Consider the following 12,948-nt stretch of genomic DNA (forward strand, 5'->3'; position numbering starts at 1 on the left):
CTGGTTATGCGACCACTGATGCTAAGCAGACAATCTCTGAAGAATATTGATAATGACTGGGATCACTTGTCTTGTAAAGACACTGGCTAGAAGAAGGCAACGGCAAACCACTTCTGTAGAAAAATTTGCCAAGAACAATCATGGTGAAAGACCATGATCGCCCATGTCATATGACACAGCACATGATGATGATGTCGTTGATAATGATGATGATGATGGTGGTGATGATGATGATGATGTGATGATGATGATGATGATGATGATGATGATGTGGTGATGGTGATGGTGTGGTGATGGTGATGATGATGATGATGAAGATGATGATGATGATGATGCTTCCAATAAATATCTTTGTTTTTGAATAAAACTGTAAGACATAGGAGCAGAATTAGGCCATTCAGCCCAGTCATTCCATCATGACTGATTTATTATACCTCTCAACTCCATTCTCGTGCCGTCTCCCTGTTACCTTTAACACCTTGACTAATCAAGAACCTATCAACCTCTGCTTTAGAGGTGTTTCAGGATGTTGTTTTGGAGTGCAGTTTTTCCCAGTCAGTAATTTCTGTCTCATACTGAACCTACAGAAAGCAATGAAAAGAGAAATGACATTATATAATCCTTCAAGAGCACAAAGTGATAACTTTTTTTTATCTGTTTCTGGGATGTGTGGACGACAGTGACATTTCAGCTGCATTTACAATGCTGTGCAGAAGTCTTAGAGACATATATATATATATATACTGTAGCTAGGGTGCCTAAGACTTTTGCATAGTACTGTAGAAATTTTATGTGCTGCAAAAAAAAACAAATTTCGTGACACATGTGAGTGATGATAAACCTGATTTTGATATGGGTCTCTGTTGTGGACTAAGAGTGGGAAGGGGGCAGGGAGAGGGGAATCATGGTTGGGAAAAGGGGAAGGGAGAGGGGAGGGAGTGGGAAGCATCAGAGAGATATTCTGTAATGATCAATAAACCAATTGTTTGGAATCAAATGACCTTGCCCTGTGTCTCGGGGCTGCGTGTCTCTGCACCTCGCCACCACCCCACCTTCCACTCCTTCTCTGCCACCTTTCCCTCACCCCTACCGTGGCGCTCCACTATCATGATCTCCAACATCCTCTGCTAGTGCCAGATTTACAATCTCGCTCTCCACTCCACATGGACAAATACAGGACTGTGTGCTACACATAATGACGGGGTGGACCCAGTAAGGGTGGGAACTTCCCTTCCCTTCCCTCGGAGAATTTTGCTGAACCATATACATTTTTAAAACAATCCAGCTTGTTCACGTTCACGGTCACCATTGCCGAAGTGAACGCCTTGATTCCCGTGTACGCTCAGTGGCCACTTTATTAGGTACAGCTGTACACCTGATCATTAGTGCAAATATCTAATCAGCCAATCATGTGGCAGCAACTCAGTGCATAAAAATATGCAGACATGGTCACGAAGTTCAGTTGTTGTTCAAACCAAACATCAGAATGGGGAGGAAATGTAATCAAAATGGGTTTGACTGTGGAATGATTGTTGGTGTCAGACGGGGCAGTTTGAATATCTGAGAAACTGCTGATCTCCTGGGACTTTTATTCACAACAGTCTCTAGAGTTTACAGAGAATCGCACGAGAAACAGAAGACATCTACTGAGCATCAGTTCGTTGTTCACGACAGAAGTCAGAGGAATATGGCCAGACTGATTCACGCTGACTGTAACTCAAATGTGCTACAACAGCGGTGTGCAGAAGAGCATCTCTAAACACACAGCACATCACACCTTGAACCGAGTTGGCCACAGCAACAGAGGACTGTGAACGTACACTCAGTGGCCACTTATCAGGTGCAGGAAGCACCTGATAAAGATGAAGGAAGGTCAGTGAGTCCCTGGTGGGCAAAGGAAACGCTTCAAAGATACCACCAAAATCAGCCTGAAGAAATTCCATATTACATCTAAAATCCTGGGAAGACATTGCGCTCGATAGATACTAAATCTGGAGGAAATGTATTCAAGAGGGAGCTTCGCTACTTGAGAGTGACCTCTGCTGTACCGCAGAGAACAAGCGGCAGCTGTGAAAGGAGACACTGGACAAGCAGAAGATTCAGCCATTGACCACAGCCACCACTTAGTCTTGTCCACACTGCCCCAGAGTATCTGGATTGTGGATCGGCCTCTACAGGCACCTGAGGAGGCACCAATAGACAACCCTTTTGAAGAACATCATTCTCAGCTCGAGAGGTTGCACTCCTGCTCCTACACGCCTCCACACTCGGTGCAGCAGTCTCCAATGGAAGTGGACTACTTAGCACGGTAGTGTACTGGTTAGTACAAAACTACTGGAGCTCGGAGTTTGAAGTTCAATTCTGACGCCGTCTGTAAGGAGTTTGTATGTTCCTCCGCTTGAACTGTGTGGGTTTCCTCCCACCTTCTAACCACACACCAGTTAGCAGGACAATAGGTCATTGTAAGTTGTCCTGTAATTAGGCTAGGGTTAAATAGGTGGGCTGGTGGGCTTGTTGGGCCTGAAGAGCTTATTCCACACTGTATCTCTAAATAAAATCATTCACATATTTATTGCCTGCATCTCTCCTTGCGATGTAAGTGTGCACTTATCAGAACCATGCAGCATCTAGTTATTCTTACCCATTGGCCGTCCAATACTACAATACAATGTTACCCTGTAATCTTATATTCTATGAGAGAAGTGAACTAAAAGGAAGAGAAATGGGGCATTACTCAGAATATATACTTTGTTTAATCCGCTATTAAAATATGAGAGCACAAAAACACATACCCGTAGTATAATTTATGATACTATAGATGTAGTTTTGCCTACAGGACTTTAAACCGTTTGTTTCCCACCCTTCTTCAGTGCTTGTTCCAAAGTGGAGATTAGTTGCAGTTTCTAATCCCCGAACGGCTCCATTTCGAAATGACTAAAACACCTTTGAGACTGCATTTTATTAAAAACAATTTAACTTCACAATCCAGCATTATTCTTTACAAGGAGAGTGTTATTTGGTGCAGCAGCAATGTATTTCACTTAAAAATGTTACACTTCACTAATATAACTTAGCATTTCTGCTTAGAATTTTTACTCTATGAAGGGAATATTTCTAGACACAAAATGATTGTATATAGCTTGGCCTTGAACTGAACTATTCATGCTTTCTACTTTATTTTATTTTTACCAAAATGTTTTCCCATGCCACTCTTCTTAAAAAGTTTTTCAATTCCATAATGTTTACCATGCTTGCCAACCCGGTACTTATTATACTCTTTATGAATTCTGTAATCGTGCTTTTTGTTGCCATTCTGCTTGAAGAAGTACCTGTGCTTTTCAAAGTCTACATAATGGCCTTGATGTTTGCTAGATGTTTTTTGTTTAACATTTTTCTCGTGTCGTCTTGGAAAATGGTGCTGATTAAGCTTACTCCCTTTATCGCATCCCTCTTTGCCCTTGGAAAGCTTCTTGACGTCTCTGTCTTTGAAGTGCTGCTCAAGGTGGGCCTTGTGTTTGTCTTCCTTCTTGAAGTGCTTATCGTCCTTCTTTTCAACCTCAATCTTATGATCTTTCCTGTCCTTACTGTACCTGGTTTCTGAGTCCTTTTCTCTTGGCTTATAACCGCTTTTAACACTTCTGATCTCTTTAGCGTGTGGAGAGATCTGCTTTTTATTGTCCACCTCAGTTCTGCAGCCTCCCGCCTTTCCCTTCAGGGTGCCGTGTGCCTTTTTCAGCTCAGGCCTGCCGGGGGTCTGAGGAGGCATCTCCCTGAGTTCACTCACAGATTCTTCAGTGTCTGCAGCCAGTCCCTGATCCTTGAGTGCAGTCCTTTCTGCCTAATGAAAATAAAAACATGGTCATAGCTACCTGACATATTTCGCCTTTAATTACCTTAAGCAAGATGCAGAATGTAGAAGGAAAATAATCACCACTATGCAACTGAATTTACAGAATCATCTTATTTGATTTCAGAACCAGAAATTTAACGTGAAGGAAATAAGGCCAAAAGACCATAAGACACAGGAGCAGAATTAGGCCATTCGACCCATCGACTGCTCCGCCGTTCTATCGTGGCTGATTTATTATCCCTCTCAACCACATCCTCCTGCCTTCTCTGCACAATCTTTGATGCCCTGACTAATCAAGAACATAACATAAGAAATAGGAGCAGGAGTCAGCCATCTGGCCCGTCGAGCCTGCTCTGCCATTTTATAAGATCATGGCTGATCTGGCCATGGACTCATCTCCACCTACCTGCCTTTTCCCCATAGCCCTTAATTCCCCTACTATGCAAAAATCTATCCAACCTTGTCTTAAATATATTTACTGAGGTAGCCTCCTGCTTCATTGGGCAAAGAATTCCACAGATTCACCATTCTCTGGGAAAAGCAGTTCCTCCTCATCTCCATCCTAAATCTACTTCCCCGAATCTTGATGCTATGTCCCTTAGTTCTAGTCTCACCTACCAGTGGAAACAACTTTCCTGCCTCTATCTTATCTATCCCTTTCATAATTTTATATGTTTCTATAAGATCTCCTCTCATTCCTCTGAATTCCAGTGAGTACAGTCCCAGATGACTCAATCTCTCCTCATAGTCTAAATCCCTCATCACTGGAATCAACCTGGTGAACCTCCTCTGCACCACCTCCAAAGCCAGTGTATCCTTCCTCAGGTAAGGAGACCAGAACTGCACACAGTACTGCAGGTGCGGCCTCACCTGTACCCTGTACAGTCACAGCATAACCTCCCTGCTCTAAAATTCAATCTCTCTAGCAATGAAGGCCAATATTCCACTTGCCTTCTTGATAGCCTGCTGCACCTACAAACCAGCCTTTTGTGATTCATGCACAAGCACTCCCAAGTCCCTCTGCACAGCAGCACGCTGCAACTTTTTTACCATTTAAATAATAATCTGCAGTTTCATTTTTCCTTCCAAAGTGGAATACCTTGCATTTACCAACATTGTATTCCATCTGCTAACCCTTGCCCACTCAGTTAACCTATCTATATCTCTCTGCAGACTCTCCACATTTACTGCACAATTTGCTTTTCCATTCAATTTAGTGTCATCAACAAAGTTAGATACACTACACTCGGTTCCCTCTTCCAGATCATTAATGTATATCAGGAACAGTTGTGGGCCCAGCACCGACCCTATGGCACATCGCTCTCCACTGACTGTCAACCAGAGTAACACCCATGTATCCCAACTCTCTGCTTTCCATTAGTTAACCAATTCTCTATCCATGCTAATACTTTACCCCCAACTCTATGCATCCTTATGCATAGATAAATCTTTTATGTGGCACTTTATCAAACGCCTTCTGGAAATCCAAGTAAATAATGTCCATCTATTCCCCTCTATCCACTGTGATGGTTATATCCTCAAAGAACTCCAGTAAGTTTGTCAAACAGGACCTGCCTTTGTTGAACCCATGCTGCGTCTGCCTGATGGATCCATTTCTTTCCAGTTGCCTCGCTATTTCTTCTTTAATGATACCTTCAAGCATTTTCCCAACTACAGATGTTAAACTAGATGTAGGAGCTATCAAGCTCCACTTTAAATACTGTATACCCAATGACTTGGCCTCCACAGCTTTCTGTGGCAATGAATTCAACAGATTTTCCACCCTCAGTCTAAAGAAATTCATCCTTATCTCTGTTTTAAATGGATGTCCCTCTATTCTGAGGCTGTGCCCTCTGGTCCTAGACTCCTCTCCACATCCAATATTCAATATTCGAATAAGGCCTTTCAATATTCAGTAGATTTCAATGAGATCCTCCCTCATTCTTCTAAAAAATGAATGTTATATGCTAGGTGGAATTGTATGTTTGTTTTATACATTCGAGGGGTTTCACAGATGAAGCCAGTACTTATTTGCCTTTGAGCAGGTGGAAAGGCGGTTGTGAAATGATTCTTGAACTGTTGCATGCTAACCTGTTGTGTGACACACTTTGTCCAGAAATATGAATCAGCAGTCTGTATGTTCTATTTAAGTAATGTGTTAATGGTTTGATGAAACCATAATCAATGTTCAAAGTTCAATGTAAATTTAGCATCAAAGTACATATATGTCACCATATACAACCCTGAGATTCATTTTCCTATGGGTATACTCAGTAAATCCAATAATCATAATAGAACCAATGAAAGACGCCACCCAACAGGACGAACAAACAATCAATGTGCAAAAGATAACCAACAGTCCAAATATAAAAGAGGAAAAAATAAAAAATAAGCAATAAAAGAAGATGAATCTCAGGGTTGTATAATGTATACATATTTTGATAATAAATATACTTTGAGCTTTGAACTTTGAAATAGCAAGAACATGAGATGCAGAAAGTGAGTCCGTAGGTCGTAGGAACAGTTCAATGGTGGGGCAAGTGAAGTTACCTCCTTTGGTTCAACAGCCTGATAGCTGAGGGGTAATAACTGTTCCTGAATCTGGTGGTGTGAGTCCTGAGTCTCCTGTGCCTTACTTAATCAATTAATGAATATTCTGAAAGGTATCAAAAGTGCTGAAATAAAATTCAATTCTAATTAGTAGCCTGATTGCGTGAATTGTTTTTGAGAATCACAGAGCAGTACAGCACTGAAATAGGCTCCTCGGCTCATCCAGACTGTGTCTGTTATAGATTCAGGGGTATTTACTAAGAATTCACATTTAAACAAAATTGTTATTTATCACACGTTGAGGATTTTCTGCAAGAAATCAGCTTGCGGAGTATGCCAATACATTATGACCTTTTCACTCAGAAGGTGGTGTGTGGGTGGAATGAGCTGGTAGCTGAAGTGGTGGATACAGTCTCGATTACAGTAGTTAAGAGAAATTTGGACAGGCATGTGTATGGCGGAGGTATGGAGGGCTATGATCTGGTGCAGTTCGATGGGACTAAGCAGCATAATATTTCAGCATGAACTAGGTAGGCTGAAAAACCCTTTTCTGTGCTGTAGTGTTCTACGACAATATGACCATAATTAATTAATATCTTACAGTTCATGGCTGATATCTGCAAATGAGTTTTTAAAACTTAAGACATAAACTTTTACTTTCTTAGTAAAATTGTAGAGTTATTCTTACCAATTTTAATTCTTCATCATCAAGGAAGCTGTTGTCAGTGTACACCAATATTGAAGCTTCATCTACGTCAAAAATACCTGCAAACAGATCACCTACATTAGGTGAAGCTGATGCCTTTTTGAAAACGTGGATATAAATACCTTACATACTTAAGGTATGCTTAAAGTAATAGAGGCTTTTCCCCGGGGCTGAAATGGCTAGCACAAGAGGACATAGTTTTAAGGTGCTTGGAAGTAGGTACAGAGGAGATGTCAGGGGTAAGTTTTTTACGCAGAGAGTGGTGAGTGCGTGGAATGGGCTGCCGGTGGCAATGATGGAGGTGGAAGTGATAGGGTCTTTTAAGAGACTCCTGGATGGTTACATGGAGCCTAGAAAAATAGAGGGCTATGGTTAAAGCCTAGCAGTTCTAATGGTAGGGACATGTTCGGCACAGCTTTGTGGGCCGAAGGGCCTGTATTGTGCTGTATGTTTTCTATGTTTCTACATGAGGCAAAAACTGTAGACACCATCTAGTTGTGTCAAGTTCTGTTCACACATGCGATGTTTATAAATGATTTGGATGAGGAAGTGGAAGGGTAGATGAGTAAGTGTGCAGATGACACAAAGGTTGGGGTGTTGTGGATAGTATAGTATATATAGGTTACAATAGGACAGTCATAGTATACAGAGCTGGGCTGAGAAGTGGCAGATGGAGTTCAACCCAGAAAACTGTGAAGGTCGAACTTGAAGGCAAAATACAAGGTTAATGTCAGGATTCTTGGCAGTGTGGAGGAACAGAGGGATCTTGGCGTCCACGTCCACTGATCCCTCAAAGTGGCTGTGCAAGTTGATAAGGTGGTTAAGAAGGCGCGTGATGTGTTGGCCTTCATTAGTCAGAGGACTGAGTGCAAGAGCCGTGAAGTAATGTTGCAGCTCCATAAAACCCCGGTTAGACCACATGGAGTACTGTGTTCAGTTCTGGTCACCTCATTATGAGAAGGATGTGGAAGCCTTAGAGAGGGTGCAGAGGAGATTAGACCTGGATTAGACAGCATGCTTTATAAGGAGAGGCTGAACGAACCAGGGCTTTTTGCTTTGGAGCGAGGGAGGATGAGCAGAGACTTGATAGAGTCACCAAGATGATAAGAATCATAGATCGTGTGGATAGCCAGAAACTTTATCCCAGGGCAGAAGTGGCTAATACAAGGGGGATTAATTTTAAGGTGATTGGAGGAAAGTATAAGGGGATGTGAGAGTTAAATTTTTTTACACAGCGAGTGGTGAGTGCACGGAATGCCATGCCAGAGGCAGATACATTAGGGACGTTTAAGAAACTCTTAATGGATGATAGAGAAATGGAGGACCAGATAGGAGGGAAGGGGTAGATTAATGTGAGGGCAGGCTAAGATGTCGTCACAGCATCATGGGCTGAAGGGCCTGTACTGTGCTGTAGTGTTCTACGTTCTGTGGGATAAAAATAAACCAGCTCCAATACCAAATTGAGTTAAATAAAACCGGACTGAAATGTTAGTGTCAGTGATGTATGTGAAGGTCTGGCGTAAAAACCCATCTGGTAATAATCCCCATCATGATCTGGTCTAGATTAAACGTAACTTCAGACATACCAGTGCAACTGATGCAGATCCCAGTGGGCAAAAAACAATTGACAAGTGTCATTCTTTCCAGTGATGTTCTCTTCCTGAGACTATCTAGTCCATTCCAATTGTCGACTACACTTCATCTAACAAAATACTTGGTAACAATGGACATCGATTGTGCAGGAGTTAGTTCCTTTTTCACTGTTCATATAGATTAGAAATGACTGTGAGCATAGAACAGGAACAGGCCCTTGGGCCCACGATGCCTGTACTGAACATGATGCCAAATTTAAATAATTCTCTTCTGGAAATAATTTGGAAGATGTGTAGCTCGGGTGGTCGATGGTTGGGTTGAGTTATTCTCCGATCTTGGCAATTTATTTGTAAACATTTCATCATCATGGGAGAATACATCATCAGAGCAGTGTTGATGGTGCTGTGTCCTCTGTCGGTTTGGCCATTGTATACTTTTCAATCAGCTGATGGATGTCAGTTTGGAAACTCGATTGTGACGTAGGGAGGAAACCTTGTCACCTATTGGCTGTGCGGTGAACTTCATGCATTGATAAATAGGATTGAGGTCTATATGTTTTTTTACAGAATGGTTTATGGAAAAGCATTTATGAGCCAATGTGGGCAAAATTCCAGACCACAACGCAGGACGATTGCCACCCAGCCAATCAGCGACGAGGTTTCCTCCCCCACATCACAACTGAGTTTCTGAAGTGACGTCCAATCAGGTGATGGAAAAGTATGTAAAGACCAAGCATTCAGAAGACACGCCGCAATCAATAGCACGCTGACGATGTCTCCTCTGATGAAATGTTTGCAAATAAATTGCCAGGATTGGAGAACAACTCAACCTAACCACAATTCTCTTCTGCCTGCACATAAACCTCTATTCCTTGCATATTATTTTATTTTTATTTAGAGATACAGTGGGATAACAAGCTTTTCCGGCAAACACCACCTGATTACACCCACGTGAACAATTAACCTACTAACTGCTACATCTTTGGAATGTGGGAGGAAACCAGAGCACCCGGAGGAAACCCACACAGTCATGAGGTGAACGTGCAAACTCCTTGCAGACATGTTTCTGGCACCATAATTGTGTTACACCATCGCGAACTGTTACACCATCGTGCCACCCCTGCTACACTATCGTGCTGTTAGATAGGTAGTTATGTGTCTATCCAACCGCCTCTTAAATGACACAGTTGTTTTTGCTTTTATCACTACCCCCCGGCACTCAGCACTGTCTGGGTAAAAAGATCCCTTGTACATCTCCTAGGCACTTCCCCACTCTCACCTGAATGCATGACCTCTAGTACTTGACATATTAGATTAGATTAGATTAGATTCAACTTTATTGTCATTGTGCTGAGTACAGATACAAAGCCAATGAAATGCATTTAGCATCTGACCAGAAATGCAAAGAATAGTGTTATTTACAAAATAACTGGAAAATAAGAAAAGTGCTACATCACACAAATATAAAAGTATTGAGACAGTACAATACTGATGCAATACTGCTTAGCGCTGTGATGAGAGGTTCAGCAGTGTCACAGTCTCAGGGAAGAAGCTCTTCCTGTGCCTGCTGGTGTGGGAGCAGAGGCTCCTGTAGCGCCTACTGGATGGGAGGAGAGTAAAAAGTCTATGGTTAGGGTGAGATGCATCCAGTATAAAAGACTGACAGTCTCCTCTATCCATTGCCTCTCGTAATCTTATAATCTTCTTTCAGATCTCCCCTCAGCCTCCAGAGGAAACAACTCAAGTTTGTCTAACCTCTCCTTATAGCTCACATTCTCTAATCCAGGCAGCATCCTGGTAAACCTCTGCTGCACCCTCTCCAAATACCCCACATCCTCCCTGTAACGGGACGAGGATTATTTCTGAACTCCCTTTCCATCCATTACTTAACACTTTGTTTGAATTCCAAAGGTATCACTCAGTGATTACACTTACCGACAATCATTTGGACGCCCATGCTGATAACCACAATAACGGCGGCAGCAATGATGCACCTATTCAAGGTGATCTGTGACCACGGATCCTCCTCACCAATGTACTTTGCCTGAATTTTTTCAACAGCCACTTTTTTCAATTTTACTGGCAAAGGAAACATGGAAAAATATTTTATTTACTCAATAATGTTTTACTTTTCCACTTTTTTTCTTATTACTTTCTTTCACATGGATGGTCATATAGTTATACACCATGGAGGCAGAACTATTGCCCACTGAATTCGGCCTCATTGTCAAACACTTATTTGGCCTCGGTGGCCACTTTATTACCTTCCTCCACCGTCGCCTTCCTGTCAGCTTGAACCAGTCTGGCCATTCTCCTCTGACCTCTCTCATTAACAAGGCATTTTCACCCTCAGAACTGCCCCTCACTGGATGCTTTTTGCTTTTTTTTTGCCCCATTCCCTGTAAACTCTAGAGACTTTTGTGCATGAAAATCCCAGGAGATCAGCAGTTTCTGAAATACTCAAACCATCCTGTAATCATACCACAGTCAAAGTCACATAGAACACATTTCTTCCCATTTCTGATGTTTGGTCTGAACAACAACTGAACCTCTTGACCATGTCTGCGTGCTTTTATGCATTGAGTTGCTGCCACATGATTGGCTGATTAGATATTTACATTAACAAGCAGGTGTACCTAATAAAGTGGCCACTGAGTGTAGATTCATTCCATTTTATTCATCCAAAATTCCCATTAACTCACCTTCTCTCACTTTTACAGTGTCCAATAACCCCAATAACCCCAATGCCTTTGTGATGTGGGAAGAAATTAGAGCTCCCAGGGAAAATCCACAAGGAGAATATGCCAACTTCTTACAGATATCACCCAGAGTCAGGATTGAACCTGTGTATCCCAGGACTGGAAAGGAAGAGGGAAGAAGGGGAGGAGAGGGGAAAGATAACAAGCTGGCAGATGATAGGTGAGACCAGGTGAGGGGGAAGGTGGGTGGGTGGGGGAATGGAGGATGAAGTAAGAAGCTGGCAGGTGATAGGTGGAAGAGATTAAGGCTGAAGAAGAAAGAATCTGATAGGAGAGGAGAGTAGACTATGGGATAAAGGGAAGGAGGAGGGGAACCAGAGGGAGGTGATAGGCAGGTGAGGAGAAGAGAAGGGATGAGAGATGAACAAGAATGGGGAATGGAGAAAGTGAAAAAAGGGAGAGGGCTAGAATGGGAACAGAAAAAGAGATGGGGGGGGGGGAAGAATTACCAGAAGTTGGAGAAATTGATGTTCATGCCATTAGGTTGGAGGCTGCCCAGAGGTGTTAGTCCTCCACTCTGAGAGTGGGCTCATCGATGGGAGGCCATGGATTGAGATGTCAGAATGGGAATGGGAATTGCTACTGAGTGTTGCAAGGACATTTTTAGCTACTATTGTCAATGACAGAAACTCAATTAAATCCTTAAATCTCATTCCTCTGCCTCTGGCCAGGCAGTGTTTAGAGGACTGAATATAACTGACCAATTCAAATCATGCTAGAACTGCCAAAAGGGACATTTCAACCATTTATTAATGCCAAATAAACTCTGTGATGTGATCACCGGTCTGATTGTTTTCTACTTCAGCTCGTAACCGTGGCATGTGAGTGTTCAGTTTGTAATTTTGAACTTGCTTTAGGGGTTGTTAGTGCAGCTCATCAATTATCATTTAGGTCAGAGGCTTTGCTTATTGAAGGAGATAAAATTCAAACATCAAAAGATGACAGGGAAGTAGTTGTCCACCCATTGACTGCAAAATTTATAACAAGTGCTTAAGTGAAATGCTTTTATGTATAATATATTCAGAAAATAGAAAAGGCAACAGAATTGTTGGGCTTGTCAACAAAACTTAAATAATTTGATAATAAAAATGACGGATGGAATTTATTGCAGACAAGTGTGAGGTGTTTTACTTTGGGAGGACTAACTAGGACTTACACAGGGTATGGTAGGGCGCTGCCAAGGAGAGCAGTTTAACAGAAGGAATTTGGGAATGCACATCCATAATTCCTTGCAATTGGCACTGCAGGTAGATAGGATTGTAAAGATAGCTTTTGGCACATTGCCCTTCATAAATCAAAGTACTGAGTACAGGAGTTGGAATGTAGTGTTGAAATTGTATAAGATACTGGTAAGGCCAACTTTGGAGAATTGTATGCAGCTATGATCAACTACCTGCAGGAAAGATTTCAATAAGATTGAAAGAGTGCAGAGAAAATGAACAAGGATGTTGCCAGGACTTGAGTTGTAGGGAGAGATTGAATAGGTTCAGA

The 12,948-nt window shown here is 42.1% G+C and overlaps 1 protein-coding gene across 1 annotated transcript in view; it reads right to left on the reverse strand.

The window, feature by feature from the left end:
• Nucleotides 1-2,740: 2,740 nt before the first annotated feature.
• Nucleotides 2,741-12,948, reverse strand: part of LOC134337286 (uncharacterized) — a 48,057-nt gene continuing 37,849 nt past the window's right edge. Inside the window, exons 5-7 of the mRNA XM_063032159.1 lie at nucleotides 10,634-10,777; nucleotides 7,089-7,165; nucleotides 2,741-3,838 (exon numbers count right to left, since the gene is read on the reverse strand). Of these exons, the coding sequence (XP_062888229.1) occupies nucleotides 3,170-3,838; nucleotides 7,089-7,165; nucleotides 10,634-10,777 (890 nt within the window). The 3' untranslated portion in view covers nucleotides 2,741-3,169. The remainder of the gene's footprint in view (nucleotides 3,839-7,088; nucleotides 7,166-10,633; nucleotides 10,778-12,948) is intronic.

This window comes from Mobula hypostoma, chromosome 24, assembly GCF_963921235.1.
Source record: "Mobula hypostoma chromosome 24, sMobHyp1.1, whole genome shotgun sequence".
Taxonomy (NCBI): Eukaryota; Metazoa; Chordata; class Chondrichthyes; order Myliobatiformes; family Myliobatidae; genus Mobula; species Mobula hypostoma.